General features: G+C 46.6%; 2 protein-coding genes across 4 annotated transcripts in view; one reads left to right on the top strand and one right to left on the bottom strand.

Moving 5' to 3' along the window:
* Positions 1-11,836, bottom strand: part of LOC106568583 (sorting nexin-30) — a 79,200-nt gene extending 67,364 nt beyond the window's left edge. The window contains exon 1 of one of the 2 annotated variants that reach the window (XM_045692692.1): positions 11,539-11,836. In XM_045692692.1, the coding sequence (XP_045548648.1) occupies positions 11,539-11,685 (147 nt within the window). In that variant the 5' untranslated portion in view covers positions 11,686-11,836. The remainder of the gene's footprint in view (positions 1-11,538) is intronic. The other variant, XM_045692691.1, reaches the window with a different exon arrangement.
* A 42-nt stretch (positions 11,837-11,878) lies between these two features.
* On the top strand, positions 11,879-26,064 carry LOC106568576 (SOSS complex subunit C-like). Of its 2 annotated transcripts, XR_006758442.1 has the most exons (5): positions 11,883-12,181; positions 18,540-18,636; positions 24,213-24,288; positions 25,158-25,982; positions 26,052-26,064. XR_006758442.1 is itself a non-coding variant. In XM_045692693.1 (4 exons), exons 1-4 carry the CDS (start codon positions 12,163-12,165, stop codon positions 25,263-25,265), a joined length of 300 nt encoding a protein of 99 aa, XP_045548649.1. In that variant the 5' UTR covers positions 11,879-12,162; the 3' UTR covers positions 25,266-25,623. The 2 variants fall into 2 exon arrangements, 1 of the variants encoding a protein (XP_045548649.1); XM_045692693.1 differs by lacking the exon at positions 26,052-26,064 and having other exon boundaries at positions 11,879-12,181; positions 25,158-25,623.
* Positions 26,065-26,331: the final 267 nt, after the last annotated feature.

The following is a 26,331-nucleotide window of genomic DNA, read 5'->3' as shown; positions in this document are numbered from 1 at the left end:
TACCTGCTGGAGCGCGTGCTACAGGTGGGAGCTGCTATGGTGACCAGCGAGCTGAGATAAGGGGGGACTTTACCTAGCAGGGTCTTGTAGATAACCTGGAGCCAGTGGGTTTGGCGACGAATATGAAGCGAGGGCCAACCAACGAGAGCGTACAGGTCGCAGTGGTGGGTAGTATATGGGGCTTTGGTGGCAAAACGGATGGCACTGTGATAGACTGCATCCAATTTATTGAGTAGGGTATTGGAGGCTATTTTGTAAATGACATCGCCGAAGTCGAGGATTGGTAGGATGGTCAGTTTTACAAGGGTATGTTTGGCAGCGTGAGTGAAGGAGGCTTTGTTGCAAAATAGGAAGCCAATTCTAGATTTAACTTTGGATTGGAGATGCTTAATGTGAGTCTGGAAGGAGAGTTTACAGTCTAACCAGACACCTAGGTATTTGTAGTTGTCCACATATTCTAAGTCAGAACCGTCCAGAGTAGTGATGCTGGACGGGCGGGCAGGTAGCGATCGGTTGAAGAGCATGCATTTAGTTTTACTTGTATTTAAGAGCAGTTGGAGGCCACAGAAGGAGAGTTGTATGGCATTGAAGCTCGTCCAAGCTTGTCCAAAGAAGGGCCAGAAGTATACAGAATGGTGTCGTCTGCGTAGAGATGGAACAGAGACTCACCAGCAGCAAGAGCGACATCATTGATGTATACAGAGAAAAGAGTCGGCCCAAGAATTGAACCCTGTGGCACCCCCATAGAGACTGCCAGAGGCCCGGACAACAGGCCCTCTGATTTGACACACAGAACTCTATCAGAGAAGTAGTTGGTGAACCAGGCGAGGCAATCATTTGAGAAGCCAAGGCTGTTGAGTCTGCCGATGAGGATGTGGTGATTGACAGAGTCGAAAGCCTTGGCCAGGTCGATGAATACGGCTGCACAGTATTGTTTCTTATCGATGGCGGTTAACTTCTACGGGCTAAGTGGAACGCAAGCGTCCAACCTGCCTAACATCCGGTGAAATATCAGAGAGAAAAAATTCTAAATACACAATTCATAATATTAAACATTCTTGTAAATACATGTATTTTACATAATTCAAAAGATTAACATCTTGTTAATCCAGCCACAGTGTCCGATTTCAAAAAGGCTTTGCAGTGAAAACATACATTATAATAATCTGAGGACAACGTCCCGCAAACACAAGCATTACTAGCATTTTCCAACCAAGCATTAGCGTCACTAAAGTCAGAAATAGCAATAAAATAATCAATTACCTTTGAAGATCTTCTTCTTTTGGTGATACAAAAGACCCTTCACAATAAATGGTCGTTTGTTCTATAAAAATCAATTTTTATAGCACAACACGAAACATTTCCTAACCGGCTAGTGTCATGAATTCCGACTCCTTCAACTTTCGACGAAGCATTCGATGTAATTAGTCCCGCTAAACACACGTTTATCCAGTCACGGTTGGCTTCATTGCAATCCTCTGTTTGTTAGTAACACAGCCATACTTGATTGTTCTTTTTGCGGGACGTATTGACCGAAAAGACCTTGATTTGAACACACCTAACAATGACCTCATTGCGCACCAATGATATGACCAGTGCTTCGTTGATTGACTGTATTTCGGACCAATGACCACTGATCGTCTTGAAATCTAGCTTGGTAGATAGCCAATGAGCTAAGGTAAACGGCAATATGTAATGGTTATATCCGGGATGACCAGCTCTTGAACGAAAGCCGAGCGTAACACAGCCATTCGCCATTGAAACTTCTACCTGCAGGAGCCACATTTGTTTGCGCGTAGCAGTTTTGAGTCGAGATAATTTTCAGCTATTTCATCGATAAAATTATGGCGAGTAAATGTGGAAAATCAAAGGCTAAGTCCAGGTATACAGATGTACATGACATAATTGATGAACTAGATAGAGATAGTGACACAGAATTACTTGAAGAGGAGTCGGATTGAGAGTCAAGTTTGGACTCCGAGTTTGAGGAAATGTTTTTGCGTGGAAAGGACGCGATTTTGGACGGGTGAGTACCTCTCATGCCGTTGTTTGAAATTAATAATATCAAATATTATTCATTTGAGTTGTTTGGAGATATATATATATATATATATATTTTTTTTTTTATTTTATTTATTTGACATACATATATCAGTAATGAATTGTGTGAAGGACACATGGCTAAACATTGAGTCTGTCTGTATATATTAGATACATGTAAAAAAATATCTATATTTTTTACATGTATTTTATCTAGACATGGTGTTCACAACCCTATATATAATCTGTCCTTATATATAAAATATTTTTTACATGTATTTTATCTAGACATGGGGTTCACAACTCTATATATAATCTGTGTGTCTGTGTCTTCACAGTCCTTCTGATTCTGACTGGGAGCCCCCACTGACAAGGTGCCCATCCCCCACAGGAGCTGAATCAACTAGCCGGACCCCTGCTGTCTCCGGCTCCACACCTACCCCCACCCGGCCAGGTGTGAAGTCTGTGACAAAGAAGCGGAGGTGGGGCAAAGCTAAACCAGCAATCAGAGAGGAGGAGGGTCGTTGGCACTCTGTGACGGTGGAGGATGTGGGCCCACCACCTCCAATATTCAGACCACCAGGACCTCAGCTGGACATGACCTCCAACTACAGCCCCATGCAACTTTTTCAACTGTTTTTTTTACATCTTCAGTTATTTATTCCCTTGTCTTCAACACTAATAAATATGGTGCTAAGAAGCAGGCAGGCAAGAAAGAGGCATGGAAGCCTATTTCCATGTCAGATATTTGTTGTTATTTATCAATGGTCATATACATGGGTCTAGTGAAGCTGAAAACCCTGAAACAGTATTGGAAAACTGCACACCTCTATCAACAGCCTCCACTGTCATGTCGTGCAAAAGGTTTCTGACAATCTCACGGGCGCTTCATATCGGTGACCCAGAAGTTGACGGGGACAACGACAAGAAGCGAGGCACAGCAGGGTATGATAGGCTCTGCAAAATAAAACCACTCTACCACAGTGTGGTTGAGGCCTGCAAGACCTATTTTCAGCCCGCCCAGAACCTTTCCATCGATGAGAGGATGGTAGCCTCAAAGGCCAGATTCAGCCTCAAACAATACATGCGGAACAAGCCGACCAAGTGGGGTTACAAACTGTTTGTTTTGGCTGATTTTGCGTGTGCATACACGTGCAATTTTTTTGTTTATGAGGGGAAGAGCAGTTTTGCGACCGGTAACTGTTTGTGGACAACTTCTACACAAGCCCTACCCTGTTCACAGACCTGAAGAAGCTGGATATGTGGGCTTGTGGCACCATTCGGCCCAACAGAGTGGGCTTTCCAAAAACCAAGGAGAAGAACGACATGTCTAAGCGGGCTGAGCGGGGTACCATCCGATGGATTCGCCAAGATGGCCTGCTCTTTTATGAAGTGGATGGATACCAGAGAGGTGGTCATGTGCTCCAGTATCCACAAGTCCTTCAGTGGAGATCACGTCATCAGGCGTGTGAAGGGCGCTACTGGGGCATGGACAGCCAAAAATGTCCCCATTCCTGGAGCTATCAAGGACTACAACAAGAGCATGGGGGGTGTAGACCTGTCAGATGCACTGATAGGATACTACAATGTGCTCCACAAGACCATGAAATGGTACAATACTTTTTTTAATCATTTCATTGATATTGCTGTTGTGAATTCCTTCATCATACAAAAGGAAATGGCCAAGAGCTGTGGAAAGCCCCCCATCTCACAGCTAGCCTTCCGAGAGCTGCTCATCCAGGAGCTTGCTGGCTACAGCAAGACCCCTCCTACCTTCTGTCCCCTCCTACCTTCTGTCCCCTCCTACCTTCTGTCCCCTCCTACCTTCTGTCCCCTCCTACCTTCTGTCCCCTCCTACCTTCTGTCCCCTCCTACCTTCTGTCCCCTCCTACCTTCTGTCCCCTCCTACCCTCTGTCCCCTCCTACCTTCTGTCCCCTCCTACCTTCTGTCCCCTCCTACCCTCTGTCCCCTCCTACCTTCTGTCCCCTCCTACCTTCTGTCCCCTCCTACCTTCTGTCCCCTCCTACCTTCTGTCCCCTCCTGTCCCCTCCTACCTTCTGTCCCCTCCTACCTTCTGTCCCCTCCTACCTCTTCTTCTCCTTCAACCAGTGGTGTTCACCTGCCCAAATTCATCTCTGCAGGCATGAATGTGCCTCAGGGCAAAAAAGGGCAGAGTGGGAAGGCGACGCTGTGCTCTTTGTCACAGGAAATGCCCCATCACATGTACTACCTGCTCAGTAACTCTATGCTTTACAGCAGAAAGAGACTGCTATGGGCCATGGCACCAGCAGCACCATGTTGTGTAGAGTACTGAGGGTCACAATATTGTACATTGTATGTGTGTAAATAGTTACCCTTGTTATTAACATTTTTCAAAATTGTATATATATATATTTTTTTTTTTTGTACTTTTTTTGAGGGGTGTGTTAGAATATAATTTTTGTATTTTGTATATAGTTTTTTACATCAAAATGTATCACTGTACCAATTTGGCCACTTGGGTACATTTGGGTACATTTGTGTGGGACACCTGGGTGACTTCATGCTCAATGTCATGTAGCTCGCTCATTCCTGAAGATATGTGTCTGAAACTTTTCTCAGATACTGTTGCCCTCTTACATTCTGCATAGAAATTATCCTCAGCATCCTATCTGAATGTTTGGCTGTTCCTGTTCAGTTGAAAGATGGTGCAACAACAATGAAAACCAGAAAACGTATGTTTGTTTCCTTGTATTTTCTTCTAAAAGATCTATTGTGTTATATTCTCCTACATTCAATTCACATTTCCACAAACTTCAGAGTGTTTCCTTTCAAATGAAACCAAGAAAATGCATATCCTTGCTACTGGGCCTGAGCTACAGACAGTTAGATTTGGGTATGTCTTCAGGCGGAAATTAAGAGAAGTGGGGGAGTAGCCCTAATTAAGATATTGTTTAGGACCTTGAGCGTGGCTGAGGTGTACCCATGACCAGCTCTGAAACCAGATTGCATAGCGGAGAAGGTGCGGTGGGATTCGAAATGGTCGGTAATCTGTTTGTTGACTTGGCGTTCGAAGACCTTAGAAAGGCAGGGTAGGATAGATATAGGTCTGTAGCAGTTTGGGTCTAGAGTGTCCCCCCCTTTGAAGAGGGGGATGACCGCAGCTGCTTTCCAATCTTTGTGAATCTCAGACGACATGAAAGAGAGATTGAACAGATATAACACGTTTGTAATTTCATTGCAAGTTAAAGCGTATTGTTAGTTAGCTAGCTAACGTTAGCTGGCTGGCTCGCTAGCTGACATTACGTGTATGATCTGTGTAGTAATATTATTTGGATCTCAGAGCCATTTGCATTACAAGTTATAGCCTAATGTTTGCTAGCTAGTTAACATTGAACCTAGTTGGTTAGCTACCTATAGATTCATGCAGGGTAGTAACGTTATGAGTTGGAATTATGGTTCATTGTTTAGCTAGCTAGCTACACGTCAAAACAAAACAAAACACTACACAAGTAACCATTTCACTGTAGTGTTTACACCTTCTGTATCCTGTGCATGTGATAAATACACTTAGATTTTATTTGATATAGTGTTAAAGTGTTTACCAGAGAAGGTAATGTGAAGAACACCATGACCTGCACCAAAGTGAAATTAGGATATAACGTTAGGTCAACGAGACAGAGTCCAAGTTCTTCAATTCTCCGGAAGAATGCCCTGCTTTTATTTCACCACACTCACAACCGTAAACTATTTTCTGTAATTAGCTCGCCATTAACTTGTAAATAAATTATATTGTTGTGAGTTTATTTTCCTGTAATGATCAATTAAAACGAGCTTAAGTGAAGACGTTGTCAGTTATGATGTGGTCATTACTTGAACTGGCTAACCAGCTAACTTAACGCTAACTAGCTAGCTAACAAGCTACAAAACGAACCAAAACATAGTTTAGAAAGTTTCAGTTACCTGGTTTGCTAGATTAACATATACTAAAATACATTTTTTAAAGAGATGGGTTTATAAAACACAACACTAATGCTATTTTGAACCACCAGGCTGCTGATGTCATTATAAACACAAAAAGAACAGGCTGCATGACAACGACTAGTTTGATGTAGGATGACAATAGAATGTTCACGATGTCACCGGGACAACTGTATAGCAACAGACATGTCAATAGACATAGTATAAACCAGCCTTAAACATTTATTTAGTACACTACCGTACTCACTGTTTAGCACATGTGAATCTTTAAAGAGATGAGTGGGGCTAAGGCTTTGGAGGGTGTGACCGACGTTGAATGGGTGTAGACAAAGAAGAGCTCTCCAGTATCTGTACCAAAACAGAGAAGAATGGGAGAAACTCCCCAAATACAGGTGTGCCAAGCTTGTAGCGTCATACCTAAGAAAACAATCAGAGGCTGTAATCGCTGCCAAAGGTGCTTCAACAAAGTACTGAGTAAAGGGTCTGAATACTTATGTACATGTGATTTCAGTTTTTTACATTTACAACAACAAAAAATGTCTAAAAACCTGTTTTTGCTTTGTCATTATGGGGTATTGTGTGTAGATTGATGAGGGGAAAAAACATTTTAATCCATTTTAGAAAAAGGCTGCAAAAAAAGAAAATGTATAAAAAATTAATGAGCCCCAAAAAAATCTATTTAATTTGGAACGGCAAGCCAGACTAAATTAAAAAGGCCTATTTATATAATGAATATGAATTTGGAGGGCAGAAACTATTAAATATTAAAGCATTAGACCTCTCACTAAAAGGTGTCAGTCATACAGAAGTTGTACTTACAGAAAGTTTGGACAAACCTACTCATCCAAGGGTTTTTCTTCATTTGTACTATTTTCTACATTGTAGAATAATAGTAAAGACATCAAAACTATAAAATAACACATATGGAATCATGTAGTAACCAAATGAGTGTTAATCAAATCAAAATATATTTTATATTTGAGATTCTTCAAAGTAGCCACCCTTTGCCTTGATGACAGTTTTGCACACTCTTGGCATTCTCTCAACCAGCTTCATGAGGTAGTCATCTGGAATGCATTTCAATTAACTGGTGTGTCTTGTTTTAAAGTTAATTTGTGGAATTTCTTTCCTTCTTAATGTGTTTGAGCCAATCAGTTGTGATGTGACAAGGTAGGGGTGGTATACAGAAGATAGCCCTATTTGGTAAAAGACCAAGTCCATAATATGGCAAGAACAGCTCAAATAAGCAAAGAGAAACAACAGTCCATCATTACTTTAAGACATGAAGGTCAGTCAATCCGGAAAAATGTCAAGAATTTTCTTCAGGTGCAATCACAAAAACCATCAAGTGCTATGATGAAACTGTCTCTCATGAGGACCGCCACAGGAAAGGAAGACCCAGAGTTACATCTGCTGCAGAGGGTGGCTACTTTGAAGAATCTCAAATATAAAATATATTTTGATTTGTTTAACACTTATTTGGTTACTACATGATTCCATATGTGTCATTTCATAGTTGTAATGTCTTCACTATTAGTCTACAATGTAGAAAATAGTTTTTAAAAAAAATAAAGAAAAACCCTTGAATGAGTAGGTGTGTCCAAACTGTTGACTGGTACTGTACATGATCAATTAAAAATGTTAGAGTCCGCTATTAAAGACTACCATAAAACCCTGGATTCTCCAAGTACATTGAATGAACTACAGGACAACATATAAACCCTCCAACCCAAAAAGGCCTGTGGTGTTGATGGTATCCTAAATGAAATGATTAAATATACAGACCACAAATACCAATTGGTTATACTTAAACTCCTTAACATCATCCTCAGCTCTGGCATCTTCCCCAATATTTGTAACCAAGGACTGATCACCCCCAATCCACAAAAGTGGAGATAAATTTGACCCCAATAAATACTGTGGGATATGGGTCAACAGCAACCTTGGGAGAATCCTCTGCATTATCATTAACAGCAGACTCATACATTTCCTCAGTGAAAACAATGTACTGAGCAAATGTCAAATTGGCTTTTTACCAAATTACCGTAGGACAGACCACGGTATTCACCCTGCAAACCCTAATTGACAAACAAACAAAACAAAAGGCAAAGTCTTCTCATGCTTTGTTGATTTCAAAAAAAAGCTTTTGACCTCAAACAAAGGGTCTGCTATACAAATGGATGAAAAACAGGGTTGGGGAGGAGGGATATGACATTTTAAACTGTTTCCTGCCTATTCTGATCTGACGTCACTGCTGGGCATCTTCCCGACTGTGAAGTGACGTGTCTTTCATCTGCTGCAGTAAGGTTTCCTTGGCCGACCACTGCGACTACGGTCCTCAACGTTGCCCGTTTCTTTGTGCTTCTTCATAAGAGCTTGGACAGCACATCTGGAAACCCCTGTCTGGCTTGAAATTTCTGCCTGGGAGAGACCTTGCTGATGCAGTATAATTACCTCGTGTCTTGTTGCTGTGCTCAGTCTTGACTTTTGACAGTAAACTGTCTTCAGCAACCTCACGTTGTTAGCGGAGTTTGGCTGTTCCCTCAGCCAGTGTTATTCCTCCTACACAGCTGTTTCTGGTTTCAGTTAATGATCGTGTTTCAACCTACATATTGAATTGATGATCATCAGCACCTGTTTGGTATAATTGTTTAATCATACACCTTGACGATATGCCTACAAAATCCCTGACTTTGTGCAAGTGTACCTAGAAGAATCGATGCTGTTTTGAAGGTGGTCACACCAAATATGGATTTGATGTAGATTTTTCTTCTGTTCACTCACTTTGCATTTAGTTAATTGATAAATATAATACATTAACATGTCTATTTTTGAAAGCATTCTTACTTTACAGCATTTTTTCACACCTGCCTAAAACTTTTGCACAGTACTGTATATATATATATATATATATATATATATATTTAATAATCTTTTTTTTTAAATATATATCCAGCCCCCGTTCCCCACAGGAGGCCTTTTGATAGGCTGTCATTGTAAATAAGAAATTGTTCTTAACTGACTTGCCTAGTTAAATAAAGGTTAAATAAAATTACAAATGTACAACGTAAAACACCAAATAATGCATGCAGAGCAGAATTAGGTTGATACCCGCTAATTAACAAAGTCCAGAAAAGAGCCGTTAAATTCTACAACCACCTAAAAGGAAGTGATTCCCAAAACCTTCCATAACAAAGCCATCACCTACAGAGAGATGAACCTGGAGAAGAGTCCCCTAAGCAAGCTGGTCCTTCCATAACAAAGCCATCACCTACAGAGAGCTGAACCTGGAGAAGAGTCCCCCTAAGCATGCTGGTCCTTCCATAACAAAGCCATCACCTACAGAGAGCTGAACCTGGAGAAGAGTCCCCCTAAGCATGCTGGTCCTTCCATAACAAAGCCATCACCTACAGAGAGCTGAACCTGGAGAAGAGTCCCCCTAAGCTAGCTGGTCCTTCCATAACAAAGCCATCACCTACAGAGAGCTGAACCTGGAGAAGAGTCCCCCTAAGCAAGCTGGTCCTTCCATAACAAAGCCATCACCTACAGAGAGCTGAACCTGGAGAAGAGTCCCCCTAAGCTAGCTGGTCCTTCCATAACAAAGCCATCACCTACAGAGAGCTGAACCTGGAGAAGAGTCCCCCTAAGCAAGCTGGTCCTTCCATAACAAAGCCATCACCTACAGAGAGATGAACCTGGAGAAGAGTCCCCCTAAGCATGCTGGTCCTTCCATAACAAAGCCATCACCTACAGAGAGATGAACCTGGAGAAGAGTCCCCCTAAGCAAGCTGGTCTAATTGGTAGGTCCTTTACTTGTTTCTTCTGTTAACTTTAATGATCCTTCCTCCTCACGAGGGAGAGAAATTAGAAAATATCTTCAACATATGTGAGTTTTTGGTAACAAAATTACAAGGCACAAGTCAATGTTTCATAAACTTACAAAAGGCAAATATTTTCTCCAAAACTCAATATAAGTGTTGATGTTAGTTGCCAGGGGGCTTTACTTCAACATTATTGAGTGTATATTAGTTGGCAGGGGGCTTTACTTCAACATTATTGAGTGTATATTAGTTGGCAGGGGGCTTTACTTCAACATTATTGAGTGTATATTAGTTGGCAGTGGGCTTTACTTCAACATTATTGAGTGTATATTAGTTGGCAGGGGGCTTTACTTCAACATTATTGAGTGTATATTAGTTGCCAGGGGGCTTTACTTCAACATTATTGAGTTGATATTAGTTGGCAGGGGGCTTTACTTCAACATTATTGAGTGTATATTAGTTGTCAGGGGGCTTTACTTCAACATTATTGAGTGTATATTAGTTGGCAGGGGGCTTTACTTCAACATTATTGAGTGTATGTTAGTTGGCAGGGGGCTTTACTTCAACATTATTGAGTGTATATTAGTTGGCAGGGGGCTTTACTTCAACATTATTGAGTGTATATTAGTTGGCAGGGGGCTTTACTTCAACATTATTGAGTGTATATTAGTTGGCAGGGGGCTTTACTTCAACATTATTGAGTGTATATTAGTTGGCAGGGGGCTTTACTTCAACATTATTGAGTGTATATTAGTTGGCAGGGGGCTTTACTTCAACATTATTGAGTGTATATTAGTTGGCAGGGGGCTTTACTTCAACATTATTGAGTGTATATTAGTTGGCAGGGGGCTTTACTTCAACATTATTGAGTGTATATTAGTTGGCAGGGGGCTTTACTTCAACATTATTGAGTGTATATTAGTTGTCAGGGGGCTTTACTTCAACATTATTGAGTTGATATTAGTTGGCAGGGGGCTTTACTTCAACATTATTGAGTTGATATTAGTTGCCAGGGGGCTTTACTTCAACATTATTGAGTTGATATTAGTTGGCAGGGGGCTTTACTTCAACATTATTGAGTGTATATTAGTTGTCAGGGGGCTTTACTTCAACATTATTGAGTGTATATTAGTTGGCAGGGGGCTTTACTTCAACATTATTGAGTTGATGTTAGTTGGCAGGGGGCTTTACTTCAACATTATTGAGTGTATATTAGTTGTCAGGGGGCTTTACTTCAACATTATTGAGTGTATATTAGTTGGCAGGGGGCTTTACTTCAACATTATTGAGTTGATGTTAGTTGGCAGGGGGCTTTACTTCAACATTATTGAGTGTATATTAGTTGGCAGGGGGCATTACTTCAACATTATTGAGTTGATGCATTTCTAATCTCTTTTAAGACTTTTCCTGGTAGATGTCTAAGATCTATTTTCCATCTGTTTGACAAGAGACCAAAGCCTTTGCTTATTGTTAATTTTTAGGACGGAAAATGGTTATAAATAATTTCTTTAAAAATATATATATATATAGACAATTAGATTTCATTTGATATGCTCCTAAGAACTTCGTTGGTGCTCATGTGTCCTTTTAGATGGAAATACCCTAGACGATCTATCATCCCAAAACTACATCAGTACATCAAAGTACGGAATACGGTCCAAACTATCTATTTGATTTATTTTAGCTTTTCTAGCGATCGAAATGTATTGGCTTTACCTTCCCTCTGATGCTGGTAGTGGTGTTTCCGACATCTGGACTGGGTGTGAGGACTGGCGCTGTCTCCTCGGCTCCAAGCGGATGACAGATCTCCTGAATGGGTTTTTGTCCCGACGACGCTAGAGATTTTGGGGTACCAGCACTCATTGTACAAACGATGGAAATCCGACAACGGATTTACCGGTTTTTTTGGCCTGGAATGGTCGTTTTTTGTGTGTGTGTGTGTGTGTGTGTGATTATTTCCAATCCCGTGTATCAAATGCTGGACACTCTATCTGCAACCTAAAGTTGTCAGCTGACTTGCACTGCGCAGTCCCGGAAGTACGATGACACTACCGGAAGTATTGACACGGGTACTAATCACGTGACTTTTGTTGACACGCTGACCGAGTAAAAAAAGTAATTTAGCGGTGTTTGTTTCTGTATCTAAGCAGAGTAGTTTAGTTGATGTCAAACATACGATTATCTGTGATAGTTGTGTAGCTATTTGAACGATTGGTACAATCTGAAACACCTGCTGTCCGTGGTCGATTCGTCTGATCCCCAGTCCAAATGTTAACTAGCTAGCACTGTGATAGCTAGTTATGGTTTTATATTGTTTAGGTTGCAACCAGTCTTTCTGACATGGCGTCGCCTGCACCGGGTAAGTCAAGTAGCAAAAGGCTTGTTGATGCCGAGTCCTAACGCTCTATTCAAACCGCATAGCGGAAATTCACTTCTTTATACCTCAGTGGTGTAACTGCGTTGTGGAGCTGTCAAATCGGGGATACAGACACACACAATAAAACGGTTATTGTGCATAGTCAGATTCATATTAAAACGTTTACATGCTTTGCAAGAAGAACGATTTCCCTAATAGTACTGTTTATATATGGACACGTGTGAAATGCCTACCTAATGATTCAACTTCCTTCCCTGTGGAGTTCAGTACTTGTTCTGTGAGGTTTAATGGTGGTTTGCTTCCAATATGTTGCTTTACCTCCCCCAACTAAACTATAGTATAGATCCATTACACTTTGATGGGGAACCAGGAAAACATTTAAAATGAAAAATATATATATATATATTTTCATTACCCTACCAACTAACCCTATACTCCTTAAACCCTATCTGATCCTACCCCAGGTCAACGACCTGAGATGACGGGACACCACCACTCAACATACCCTGTAACTCTTCTGAAGTCAAATCTCGTACCCACAAGCATTTCTCTGCAGCGGCCACCACAACATCTATTTCCTGTGATTTTTACGTTCCATTTCTGCAGTACAGTTGACAACAAATGCTAAGAAGCCAACCTTACTGAAGAACATATCACTCACTGGCCTATCCCTCTGTTCTGGCACAGATCTACTATTCACAGGGATCCTCTCAGAATCCCTCACCCTTGACAACATCCTTCTCTACTTTCTTCACAGCCTCAGGAGCTGACACCTATACTACTCTGACTCTGGCCACATCAACCTGCCTCCTTCCCTCCGGACACTTCCTATCCCCAGCAACATGAGCACCCCTGCAGTTGACACAACTTTATCCACCGAAACGACACAATCCTCTATCCCCATGCCCTCCTGCACACTACCCACATCTTGGATTCTCCCTCCTAAACACGGCTGTAACATGACCATAAACGAGGCACCTGAAACAGTGCAGTGGATTCGCCGCAAAACGACTGACAGGATAACTGATATCCTAACATGACCTTGTTCTGTAAAGACTGACTCAAAAGGACTGACAGGATAACTGATATCCTAACATGACCTTGTTCTGTAAAGACTGACTCAAAAGGACCGACAGTAACTGTTTCACCACCGGATCGGCGTCGCACCACAAACACCAGGAATCTTCAACTTCAATCTCTCCACCTCCACACGTAACGTTACCCTAGAAATCACTCCTTTCAATGGTGCCCCGTTTCTAAAAGCGAAGCAAGAAACAGATCTTGACCCAAGTTGCGTGACACGGATCGCCCGCTCCCCCTGGTCAGAAGAAACACAAACAAATATCACAAATCCACTACAGGTTACCGTCACTGATTCAACTGCACCCAACTCCTTTCCCACCCACCCTGAAACCACAAATGGATCTGCCAAAAGGCAAGGATCCACCTTCTCGAAATGTCACTCCTACTGGACCAGATTCTTGTTTATCCAGTCCATTGATGCCAGGCTCTGGTTCTGAGCTCTTCACCACACCTTCCTCCTCACTTAACTCATTCACTTCCATAATTCGGTCTGGTGCACGGGCTCACTCAGTTTGCACTTGACGCCAATCTCCTCCAGGTCACTCTGTTTACACTTGACGCCAATCTCCTCCAGGTCACTCTGTTTACACTTGACGCCAATCTTCTTCGACACGCCATCTCCATTTTTATTGCCCTCTTCCTCATTCTCTTCGACCTCCTCTTCCTCATTTCCCCCCCCCCCCCCTCCATTCCTACTCAGAAATCAGTAGTGATGGGCATTCTATCTATCTATTCTATCATATCCATTCCTACTCAGAAATCAGTAGTGATGGGCATTCTATCTATCTATTCTATCATTCTATCTATCTATTCTATCATTCTATCTATCTATTCTATCATTCTATCTATCTATTATATCATTCTATCTATCTATTCTATCATTCTATCTATCTATTCTATCATTCTATATATTCTAAATCCACCTTTCTGTGTCCCAATATTCCTCTTCTCCCGACTTTGCTTGCGGCCGGGTGGCATTCCGACGTCACTCCATCTCATTATTGTACTGCTCCACCTCTACGGGAACCGACATTTTGAGAGCATCTTCCCAGTGACCAGGTTAGTCCAATACCCGATGATGGGACTTAAATAAATGCAGAAAATCGACAAAGTAGACGTTCTACCACAGTGACCAATCAAAGTAGACGTTCTTCCACAGTGACCAATCAAAGTAGACATTGTACCACAGTGACCAATCAAAGTAGACATTCTACCACAGTGACCATGTTATTTTTGCGAATCCTATTTTATTTTGAGTTCAGACATATAAAGTTTGTGTGAAAACTATATTTCTAAGATGAATACTTTTGTTTTTCCACATTCACTTCAATGAAAGTCATCCGCATGCTTCCCATCCAGAACAGTTCAGATCAGTTCCTGCATGTATTATTATGATGATGTTATGGTCTAAACAAGGGAAGGGTTTTTTGAAAAAGGGTGGAACTGCACTCTGCAATTTGGTGCTTTCCTGCGTCTGCAGTAACCCCTCTTTATACTCCAGTAGTGATGGGCATTCTGAGACTTTCGGCCTAATGTAACTTATCTGCAGAAAAACATTGTTTTGAACTCAGAAAGAAGTATTAGCAGTAAGCCAGTCAGGGAGCCAAATGAACTCGTTCGCCAACTACCCATCACTACACTCCAGCAGGTGGTGTTAATGAACAGTAGAGTTGGATGCCAGCTGCCGATAAACCCCACTGAAAGGACGGGGAAGACAACCGTAGCTAGCTAGCTGAACACCGGTAGACAGTGTCCTTCGCCCCCGCATGTCGGCCACTGTTTTCCAGGAGTTCTGTTAACGACAGCGAGGGCAGGAGTTTGGCAGGCTGGAGCAAAGGACACGGCGTGCTTGTTTAGCCAGCTCGTCCTAAAGAGGACTCCGGTACACCGCAGGGGCGAAACAAGTTCATCATTACCAATATTATCCATTATCTCAGCTAATCATGGCGAGCTGTGAAGGATCCTGTCTTTCTCCCAGCTCAGTGCTTTCTCCTTGTGCGCTAACTAGCGGATGGTGTCGCTAACTAGCACGTTAGCATGCACACGGTGTCGCATCAGCCTCCCCGCCTGGTGTCCTAGCCTCCCCGCCTGGTGTCCTAGCCTCCCCGCCTGGTGTCCTAGCCTCCCCGCCTGGTGTCCTAGCCTCCCCGCCTGGTGTCCTAGCCTCCCCACCTGGTGTGCTAGCCTCCCCGCTAGCCTCCCTGCCTGGTGTCCTAGCCTCCCCGCCTGGTGTTCTAGCCTCCCCGCCTGGTGTTCTAGCCTCCCCGCCTGGTGTTCTAGCCTCCCCGCCTGGTGTTCAAGCCTCCCCGCCTGGTGTTCAAGCCTCCCCGCCTGGTGTTCTAGCCTCCCCGCCTGGTGTGCTAGCCTCCCCGCTAGCCTCCCTGCCTGGTGTCCTAGCCTCCTCACCTGGTGTCCTAGCCTCCCCGCCTGGTGTCCTAGCCTCCCCGCCTGGTGTTCTAGCCTCCCCGCCTGGTGTTCTAGCCTCCCCGCCTGGTGTCCTAGCCTCCCCGCCTGGTGTCCTAGCCTCCCCGCCTGGTGTCCTAGCCTCCCCGCGTGGTGTGCTAGCCTCCCCGCCTGGTGTGCTAGCCTCCCCGCTAGCCTCCCCGCCCGGTGTCCTAGCCTCCCCGCCTGGTGTCCTAGCCTCCCCGCCCGGTGTGCTAGCCTCCCCGCCCGGTGTGCTAGCCTCCCCGCCCGGTGTGCTAGCCTCCCCGCCCGGTGTGCTAGCCTCCCCGCCCGGTGTGCTAGCCTCCCCGCCCGGTGTGCTAGCCTCCCCGCCCGGTGTGCTAGCCTCCCCGCCCGGTGTGCTAGCCTCCCCGCCCGGTGTGCTAGCCTCCCCGCCCGGTGTGCTAGCCTCCCCGCCCGGTGTTCTAGCCTCCCCGCCTGGTGTCCTAGCCTCCCCGCTAGCCTCCCCGCCTGGTGTGCTAGCCTCCCCGCCTGGTGTGCTAGCCTCCCCGCCTGGTGTGCTAGCCTCCCCGCCTGGTGTGCTAGCCTCCCCGCCTGGTGTGCTAGCCTCCCCGCCTGGTGTTCTAGCCTCCCCGCCTGGTGTTCTAGCCTCCCTGCCTGTCGGGCACGATTGGTCAACAGTAGGGAAGTGTTTGTTTTCAATCAACGACAGATGAGTTTTACATTTTATTTCACTTGAGAAATACTGCACCAAACATCTTAGTTAGATGTAAAATTGCGCGACTAAGATCTATATGGTCAAAAGGGAGGCTTGCCCTACTGATGCTGGCACATGTGCAGATCAAATACACCGCTGGAACTAAAATGAACTTGTGTACTTGCCCTTTTAATTCAGAAGAACCAGGTGTTTTAATCCGCGTACTTACACTTTGACCTTTCGCCGATTTATGATAAACAGAGTAAGGTGGTTTACATGACTATTGCCATACTCGGCCTACTGCCATAATCAGTTTATCAAATTATTACTGTGCTTGTTACATTTCCACGAAATAATGAAGATTTCTATCAGCCAAATCGAGGTGTAGATTACAAACAAGGCTACATTGTCTGCTTTAGATATGATGCTAGGAGCCGCTTGTGGATTTGACAGCTCTAACGCAGTTCCACCTTACGACATCGCCAAAAAAACTACCTTTATGCAGATGTGGGATAAAGAATATCTGATTGAATAGAGGCCTAGCTGGAATAGAGCCCTGGATAAGAGCTAGCTGGAATAGAGCCCTGGATCAGAGCTAGCTAGAATAGAGCCCTGGATCAGAGCTAGCTAGAATAGAGCCCTGGATCAGAGCTAGCTAGAATAGAGCCCTGGATGGAGCCCTGGATCAGAGCTAGCTGGAATAGAGCCCTGGATCAGAGCTAGCTGGAATAGAGCCCTGGATCAGAGCTAGCTGGAATAGAGCCCTGGATCAGAGCTAGCTGGAATAGAGCCCTGGATCAGAGCTAGCTGGAATAGAGCCCTGGATCAGAGCTAGCTGGAATAGAGCCCTGGATCAGAGCTAGCTGGAATAGAGCCCTGGATCAGAGCTAGCTGGAATAGAGCCCTGGATCAGAGCTAGCTGGAATAGAGCCCTGGATCAGAGCTAGCTGGAATAGAGCCCTGGATCAGAGCTAGCTAGAATAGAGCCCTGGATGGAGCCCTGGATCAGAGCTAGCTGGAATAGAGCCCTGGATAAGAGCTAGCTAGAATAGAGCCCTGGATAAGAGCTAGCTGGAATAGAGCCCTGGATCAGAGCTAGCTAGAATAGAGCCCTGGATCAGAGCTAGCTGGAATAGAGCCCTGGATCAGAGCTAGCTGGAATAGAGCCCTGGATCAGAGCTAGCTAGAATGGAGCCCTGGATCAGAGCTAGCTGGAATAGAGCCCTGGATCAGAGCTAGCTGGAATAGAGCCCTGGATCAGAGCTAGCTAGAATAGAGCCCTGGATCAGAGCTAGCTAGAATAGAGCCCTGGATCAGAGCTAGCTAGAATAGAGCCCTGGATCAGAGCTAGCTGGAATAGAGCCCTGGATCAGAGCTAGCTGGAATAGAGCCCTGGATCAGAGCTAGCTGGAATAGAGCCCTGGATCAGAGCTAGCTGGAATAGAGCCCTGGATCAGAGCTAGCTGGAATAGAGCCCTGGATCAGAGCTAGCTGGAATAGAGCCCTGGATCAGAGCTAGCTAGAATGGAGCCCTGGATCAGAGCTAGCTGGAATAGAGCCCTGGATCAGAGCTAGCTGGAATAGAGCCCTGGATCAGAGCTAGCTGGAATAGAGCCCTGGATCAGAGCTAGCTAGAATAGAGCCCTGGATCAGAGCTAGCTGGAATAGAGCCCTGGATCAGAGCTAGCTAGTATAGAGCCCTGGATCAGAGCTAGCTGGAATAGAGCCCTGGATCAGAGCTAGCTGGAATAGAGCCCTGGATCAGAGCTAGCTGGAATAGAGCCCTGGATCAGAGCTAGCTAGAATGGAGCCCTGGATCAGAGCTAGCTGGAATAGAGCCCTGGATCAGAGCTAGCTAGTATAGAGCCCTGGATCAGAGCTAGCTAGAATAGAGCCCTGGATCAGAGCTAGCTGGAATAGAGCCCTGGATCAGAGCTAGCTAGAATAGAGCCCTGGATCAGAGCTAGCTGGAATAGAGCCCTGGATCAGAGCTAGCTAGAATGGAGCCCTGGATCAGAGCTAGCTGGAATAGAGCCCTGGATCAGAGCTAGCTAGTATAGAGCCCTGGATCAGAGCTAGCTGGAATAGAGCCCTGGATCAGAGCTAGCTGGAATAGAGCCCTTATTTTCATGATCTTCTGTTTTTTTCTGTCATCAGGAGTCCAGAACAAGAACCGTGTTGCCATTTTGGCTGATCTGGACAAGGAGAAGAGACACTTGATACATAACTCAGCCATGAATAACCCTGGAGCTAGGTATGAGGAATACAAAATGTATATCTGTCAATAGTGGGTCGTGTCAGTGAAATACTACTATAGACCAGGGCCCACTGCCAGTGTTCTACTATAGACCAGGGACCACTGCCAGTGTTCTACTATAGACCAGGGCCCACTGCCAGTGTTCTACTATAGACCAGGGACCACTGCCAGTGTTCTACTATAGACCAGGGCCCACTCCCAGTGTTCTACTATAGACCAGGGCCCACTGCCAGTGTTCTACCATAGACCAGGGCCCACTGCCAGTGTTCTACCATAGACCAGGGCCCACTAACAGTGTTCTACTATAGACCAGGGCCCACTGCCAGTGTTCTACTATAGACCAGGGCCCACTGCCAGTGTTCTACTATAGACCAGGGCCCACTGCCAGTGTTCTACTATAGACCAGGGCCCACTGCCAGTGTTCTACCATAGACCAGGGCCCACTGCCAGTGTTCTACTATAGACCAGGGCCCACTCCCAGTGTTCTACTATAGACCAGGGCCCACTGCCAGTGTTCTACTATAGACCAGGGCCCACTGCCAGTGTTCTACTATAGACCAGGGCCCACTCCCAGTGTTCTACTATAGACCAGGGCCCACTGCCAGTGTTCTACTATAGACCAGGGACCACTGCCAGTGTTCTACTATAGACCAGGGCCCACTCCCAGTGTTCTACTATAGACCAGGGCCCACTGCCAGTGTTCTACTATAGACCAGGGCCCAGTCCCAGTGTTCTACTATAGACCAGGGCCCAGTCCCAGTGTTCTACTATAGACCAGGGCCCAGTCCCAGTGTTCTACTATAGACCAGGGCCCAGTCCCAGTGTTCTACTATAGACCAGGGCCCAGTCCCAGTGTTCTACTATAGACCAGGCCCACTACTATAGACCAAGACCCACTCCCAGTGTTCTACTATAGACCAGGGCCCACTCCCAGTGTTCTGCTATAGACCAGGGCCCACTCCCAGTGTTCTACTATAGACCAGGGCCCACTCCCAGTGTTCTACCATAGACCAGGGCCCACTCCCAGTGTTCTACTATAGACCAGGGCCCACTCCCAGTGTTCTACTATAGACCAGGGCCCACTCCCAGTGTTCTACTATAGACCAGGGCCCACTCCCAGTGTTCTACTATAGACCAGGGCCCAGTCCCAGTGTTCTACTATAGACCAGGGCCCAGTCCCAGTGTTCTACTATAGACCAGGGCCCAGTCCCAGTGTTCTACTATAGACCAGGGCCCACTGCCAGTGTTCTACTATAGACCAGGGCCCACTCCCAGTGTTCTACTATAGACCAGGGCCCACTCCCAGTGTTCTACTATAGACCAGGGCCCAGTCCCAGTGTTCTACTATAGACCAGGGCCCAGTCCCAGTGTTCTACTATAGACCAGGGCCCACTGCCAGTGTTCTACTATAGACCAGGGCCCACTGCCAGTGTTCTACTATAGACCAGGGCCCACTGCCAGTGTTCTACTATAGACCAGGGCCCACTGCCAGTGTTCTACTATAGACCAAGACCCACTCCCAGTGTTCTACTATAGACCAGGGCCCAGTCCCAGTGTTCTACTATAGACCAGGGCCCAGTCCCAGTGTTCTACTATAGACCATGGCCCACTCCCAGTGTTCTACTATAGACCAGGGCCCACTCCCAGTGTTCTACTATAGACCAGGGCCCACTCCCAATGTTCTACTATAGACCAGGGCCCAGTCCCAATGTTCTACTATAGACCAGGGCCCAGTCCCAGTGTTCTACTATAGACCAGGGCCCAGTCCCCGTGTTCTACTATAGACCAGGGCCCAGTCCCAGTGTTCTACTATAGACCAGGGCCCACTGCCAGTGTTCTACTATAGACCAGGGCCCAGTCCCAGTGTTCTACTATAGACCAGGGCCCAGTCCCAGTGTTCTACTATAGACCAGGGCCCACTGCCAGTGTTCTACTATAGACCAGGGCCCACTGCCAGTGTTCTACTATAGACCAGGGCCCACTGCCAGTGTTCTACTATAGACCAGGGCCCACTCCCAGTGTTCTACTATAGACCAGGGCCCACTGCCAGTGTTGTACTATAGACCAGGGCCCACTGCCAGTGTTGTACTATAGACCAGGGCCCACTGCCAGTGTTCTACTATAGACCAGGGCCCAGTCCCAGTGTTCTACTATAGACCAGGGCCCACTCCCAGTGTTCTACTATAGACCAGGGCCCACTCCCAGTGTTCTACTATAGACCAGGGCCCACTCCCAGTGTTCTACTATGGACCAGGGCCCACTCCCAGTGTTCTACTATGGACCAGGGCCCAGTCCCAGTGTTCTACTATAGACCAGGGCCCAGTCCCAGTGTTCTGCTATAGACCAGGGCCCACTACTATAGACCAGGGCCCACTCCCAATGTTCTACTATAGACCAGGGCCCACTCCCAGTGTTCTACTATAGACCAGGGCCCAGTGCCAGTGTTCTACTATAGACCAGGGCCCAGTCCCAGTGTTCTGCTATAGACCAGGGCCCACTACTATAGACCAGGGCCCACTCCCAGTGTTCTACTATAGACCAGGGCCCACTCCCAATGTTCTACTATAGACCAGGGCCCAGTCCCAGTGTTCTACTATAGACCAGGGCCCAGTCCCAGTGTTCTACTATAGACCAGGGCCCAGTCCCAGTGTTCTACTATAGACCAGGGCCCAGTCCCAGTGTTCAACTATAGACCGGGGCCCAGTCCCAGTGTTCTACTATAGACCAGGGCCCACTCCCAGTGTTCTACTATAGACCAGGGCCCAGTCCCAGTGTTCTACTATGGACCAGGGCCCAGTCCCAGTGTTCTACTATAGACCAGGGCCCAGTCCCAGTGTTCTGCTATAGACCAGGGCCCACTACTATAGACCAGGGCCCACTCCCAGTGTTCTACTATAGACCAGGGCCCACTCCCAGTGTTCTACTATAGACCAGGGCCTACTACTATAGACCAGGGCCCAGTCCCAGTGTTTTACTATAGACCAGGCCCACTACTATAGACCAAGGCCCACTCCCAGTGTTCTACTATAGACCAGGGCCCAGTCCCAGTGTTCTGCTATAGACCAGGGCCCACTCCCAGTGTTCTACTATAGACCAGGGCCCACTCCCAGTGTTCTACTATAATCCAGGGCCCAGTCCCAGTGTTCTACTATAGACCAGGGCCCACTCCCAGTGTTCTACTATAGACCAGGGCCCAGTCCCAGTGTTCTACTATAGACCAGGGCCCAGTCCCAGTGTTCTACTATAGACCAGGGCCCACTCCCAGTGTTCTACTATAGACCAGGGCCCACTCCCAGTGTTCTACTATAGACCAGGGCCCAGTCCCAGTGTTCTACTATAGACCAGGGCCCACTCCCAGTGTTCTACTATAGACCAGGGCCCAGTCCCAGTGTTCTACTATAGACCAGGGCCCAGTCCCAGTGTTCTACTATAGACCAGGGCCCAGTCCCAGTGTTCTACTATAGACCAGGGCCCAGTCCCAGTGTTCTACTATAGACCAGGGCCCAGTCCCAGTGTTCTACTATAGACCAGGGCCCAGTCCCAGTGTTCTACTATAGACCAGGGCCCACTCCCAGTGTTCTACTATAGACCAGGGCCCACTCCCAGTGTTCTACTATAGACCAGGGCCCACTCCCAGTGTTCTACTATAGACCAGGGCCCACTCCCAGTGTTCTACCATAGACCAGGGCCCACTCCCAGTGTTCTACTATAGACCAGGGCCCACTCCCAGTGTTCTACTATAGACCAGGGCCCACTCCCAGTGTTCTACTATAGACCAGGGCCCACTCCCAGTGTTCTACTATAGACCAGGGCCCACTCCCAGTGTTCTACTATGGACCAGGGCCCACTCCCAGTGTTCTACTATGGACCAGGGCCCACTCCCAGTGTTCTACTATAGACCAGGGCCCACTCCCAGTGTTCTACTATAGACCAGGGCCCACTCCCAGTGTTCTACTATAGACCAGGGCCCACTCCCAGTGTTCTACTATAGACCAGGGCCCACTCCCAGTGTTCTACTATGGACCAGGGCCCACTCCCAGTGTTCTACTATGGACCAGGGCCCAGTCCCAGTGTTCTGCTATAGACCAGGGCCCACTACTATAGACCAGGGCCCACTCCCAATGTTCTACTATAGACCAGGGCCCACTCCCAGTGTTCTACTATAGACCAGGGCCCAGTGCCAGTGTTCTACTATAGACCAGGGCCCAGTCCCAGTGTTCTGCTATAGACCAGGGCCCACTACTATAGACCAGGGCCCACTCCCCGTGTTCTACTATAGACCAGGGCCCACTCCCAGTGTTCTACTATAGACCAGGGCCCACTCCCAATGTTCTACTATAGACCAGGGCCCACTCCCAGTGTTCTACTATAGACCAGGGCCCAGTCCCAGTGTTCTACTATAGACCAGGGCCCAGTCCCAGTGTTCTACTATAGACCAGGGCCCAGTCCCAGTGTTCAACTATAGACCGGGGCCCAGTCCCAGTGTTCTACTATAGACCGGGGCCCACTCCCAGTGTTCTACTATAGACCAGGGCCCAGTCCCAGTGTTCTACTATGGACCAGGGCCCAGTCCCAGTGTTCTACTATAGACCAGGGCCCAGTCCCAGTGTTCTGCTATAGACCAGGGCCCACTACTATAGACCAGGGCCCACTCCCAGTGTTCTACTATAGACCAGGGCCCACTCCCAGTGTTCTACTATAGACCAGGGCCCACTACTATAGACCAGGGCCCAGTCCCAGTGTTCTACTATAGACCAGGCCCACTACTATAGACCAAGGCCCACTCCCAGTGTTCTACTATAGACCAGGGCCCAGTCCCAGTGTTCTGCTATAGACCAGGGCCCACTCCCAGTGTTCTACTATAGACCAGGGCCCACTCCCAGTGTTCTACTATAATCCAGGGCCCAGTCCCAGTGTTCTACTATAGACCAGGGCCCACTCCCAGTGTTCTACTATAGACCAGGGCCCAGTCCCAGTGTTCTACTATAGACCAGGGCCCAGTCCCAGTGTTCTACTATAGACCAGGGCCCACTCCCAGTGTTCTACTATAGACCAGGGCCCAGTCCCAGTGTTCTACTATAGACCAGGGCCCACTCCCAGTGTTCTACTATAGACCAGGGCCCAGTCCCAGTGTTCTACTATAGACCAGGGCCCAGTCCCAGTGTTCTACTATAGACCAGGGCCCAGTCCCAGTGTTCTACTATAGACCAGGGCCCACTCCCAATGTTCTACTATAGACCAGGGCCCACTCCCAGTGTTCTACTATAGACCAGGGCCCACTCCCAGTGTTCTACTATAGACCAGGGCCCACTCCCAGTGTTCTACTATAGACCAGGGCCCACTCCCAGTGTTCTACCATAGACCAGGGCCCACTCCCAGTGTTCTACTATAGACCAGGGCCCACTCCCAGTGTTCTACTATAGACCAGGGCCCACTCCCAGTGTTCTACTATAGACCAGGGCCCATAAGCCTCTGGTCAAAACTCAATAGTAGTGCATGTACTCTATAGGGAATATGGTGCTATTTGGGACTCGTATGACCCCTGACCTCTATCCCTCCATCCTTCTCTCCAGACCTGCCCTGAATAAAGCCTTCAGAGACCACACTGAGCAGCAGCGCATCGCTGCCCAGCAGGAAGCAGCTCTGCAGGTAAGGTCTTGACCTCTTTGTAAAACCTCAGAAATGCATCCTTCCTTCCTTCCTTTTTAAGTATGCATAGATCTATATTTGGATTGGACGGGTGTAAGCGAGGTAACCACACTGTTACTCAGACCAATTCAACCACTTTAGATCTGTGATTTTAACAGGGCCCTTGGGTAGGTTATAGCTCCAGAGCCATACTGCTCTCTGTGTAGACAGTAAGGAATACAGACAGACAGAAGCTCTGTGTAGACAGTAAGGAATACAGACAGACAGAAGCTCTGTGTAGACAGTAAGGAATACAGACAGACAGAAGCTCTGTGTAGACAGTAAGGAATACAGACAGACAGGAGCTCTGTGTAGACAGTAAGGAATGCAGACAGACAGAAGCTCTGTGTAGACAGTAAGGAATGCAGACAGACAGAAGCTCTGTGTAGACAGTAAGGAATACAGACAGACAGGAGCTCTGTGTAGACAGTAAGGAATACAGACAGACAGAAGCTCTGTGTAGACAGTAAGGAATACAGACAGACAGAAGCTCTGTGTAGACAGTAAGGAATACAGACAGACAGACAGAAGCTCTGTGTCGACAGTAAGGAATACAGACAGACAGAAGCTCTGTGTAGACAGTAAGGAATACAGACAGACAGAAGCTCTGTGTCGACAGTAAGGAATACAGACAGACAGAAGCTCTGTGTCGACAGTAAGGAATACAGACAGACAGAAGCTCTGTGTCGACAGTAAGGAATACAGACAGACAGAAGCTCTGTGTAGACAGTAAGGGCAGTTTGTTGCTGTACTGTCTAAGACCCCCTGGTTTCTGCGGTTATTGTTCTCGTACATTAATGTGTAACTCATCTTCCTTGTTTTTGTTACAGCATGCCCATGCACACTCTTCTGGTTTCTTCATCACTCAAGACTCGTCCTTCGGGAACCTCATCCTCCCAGTGCTGCCACAACTAGACCCACCTTTACCAGCAGAATAACAGAACCTTAAACAGGGCAGAAAGACCCAACGGGCTAAAAGCAGCAGGTGGCCATGGTGTTACAGATCAGCTGTTGTCGAATGGCGTCGATTCAACATGTAGAATCGTCGAGAAAATTAACTGAAATTGGCGGTCGATATTCCGGTCAGAGGTGATATGAAATTGTAGGGCACCCGCTGCGTTTCAAGACATTTAGCGGTTAGCTACTCTGGGTTTACCTTCCCTTCCACCACCATGGAGACATGGTGGATGTGACAAATGGAGAATTTTTTGTTAACTTTAAAACTGCCTGTTTTTTTTTTTATTGGTTTTCCTTATGAAAAATGAATAAAATTCCACAATGCTGCTGCCGGCAACAGTTTGGGTCTGACGGTACGTCCCTTTCAGACGGTGAAGCATTGTCCCATGTACTACCATTACTTTACCTCAATTCCACCTCCCAAAGTTTGCTTTTCCTTCTCAAAGTATTACCATAAAGGACTTTGCTGCGGGCGCTTGCCTTTGACATTTTTACAACTGTTAACGACGGTGATGTAGTGGTGGAGAGTCGACTCCAAAATATTTGATTCCTCGACTCCTTGCACACTCCCATTTCTTCGTGTCAAGGAATCGACTCCTACGATTCAGTATTTTTTTGAACGGAGGAGATTGATTTAGTTGCTGTACTTCCGAGAACAGAAACACTTGCATCTTTCATAGCGAGCGACGGAGAGGCACGTCGACCAGACAGAACTTGTAGGTATATAGGAAGGAGGCAGCCACAGAAGAGTGTATCAGGATAGGCAGGTCAGCCACCAGACAGACAGAACCGTGCATAGGTCTATTATCAGGATAGGCAGGTCAGCCACCAGACAGAACCGTGTACTAGGTCTATCTATCAGGATAGTCAGGTCAGCCACCAGACAGACAGAACCGTGTACTAGGTCTATCTATCAGGATAGGCAGGTCAGCCACCAGACAGAACCGTGCACTAGGTCTATCTATCAGGATAGGCAGGTCAGCCACCAGACAGATCCGTGCTCTGTCTATCAGGATAGGCAGGTCAGCCACCAGACAGACAGAACCG

This window comes from Salmo salar, chromosome ssa13, assembly GCF_905237065.1.
Source record: "Salmo salar chromosome ssa13, Ssal_v3.1, whole genome shotgun sequence".
In the NCBI taxonomy this organism is placed as follows: domain Eukaryota; kingdom Metazoa; phylum Chordata; class Actinopteri; order Salmoniformes; family Salmonidae; genus Salmo; species Salmo salar.
The sequence above is the reverse complement of the archived record's forward strand: the minus strand, read 5'-3'. Positions and strand labels throughout refer to the sequence as shown.

Coding starts and splice junctions, on each gene's coding strand:
- LOC106568576 (XM_045692693.1), top strand. Junction 18,637..24,212: donor ATGAATAACCCTGGAGCTAG/GTATGAGGAATA, acceptor CCTTCTCTCCAG/ACCTGCCCTGAATAAAGCCT. Junction 24,289..25,157: donor AGCAGGAAGCAGCTCTGCAG/GTAAGGTCTTGA, acceptor TTTTTGTTACAG/CATGCCCATGCACACTCTTC.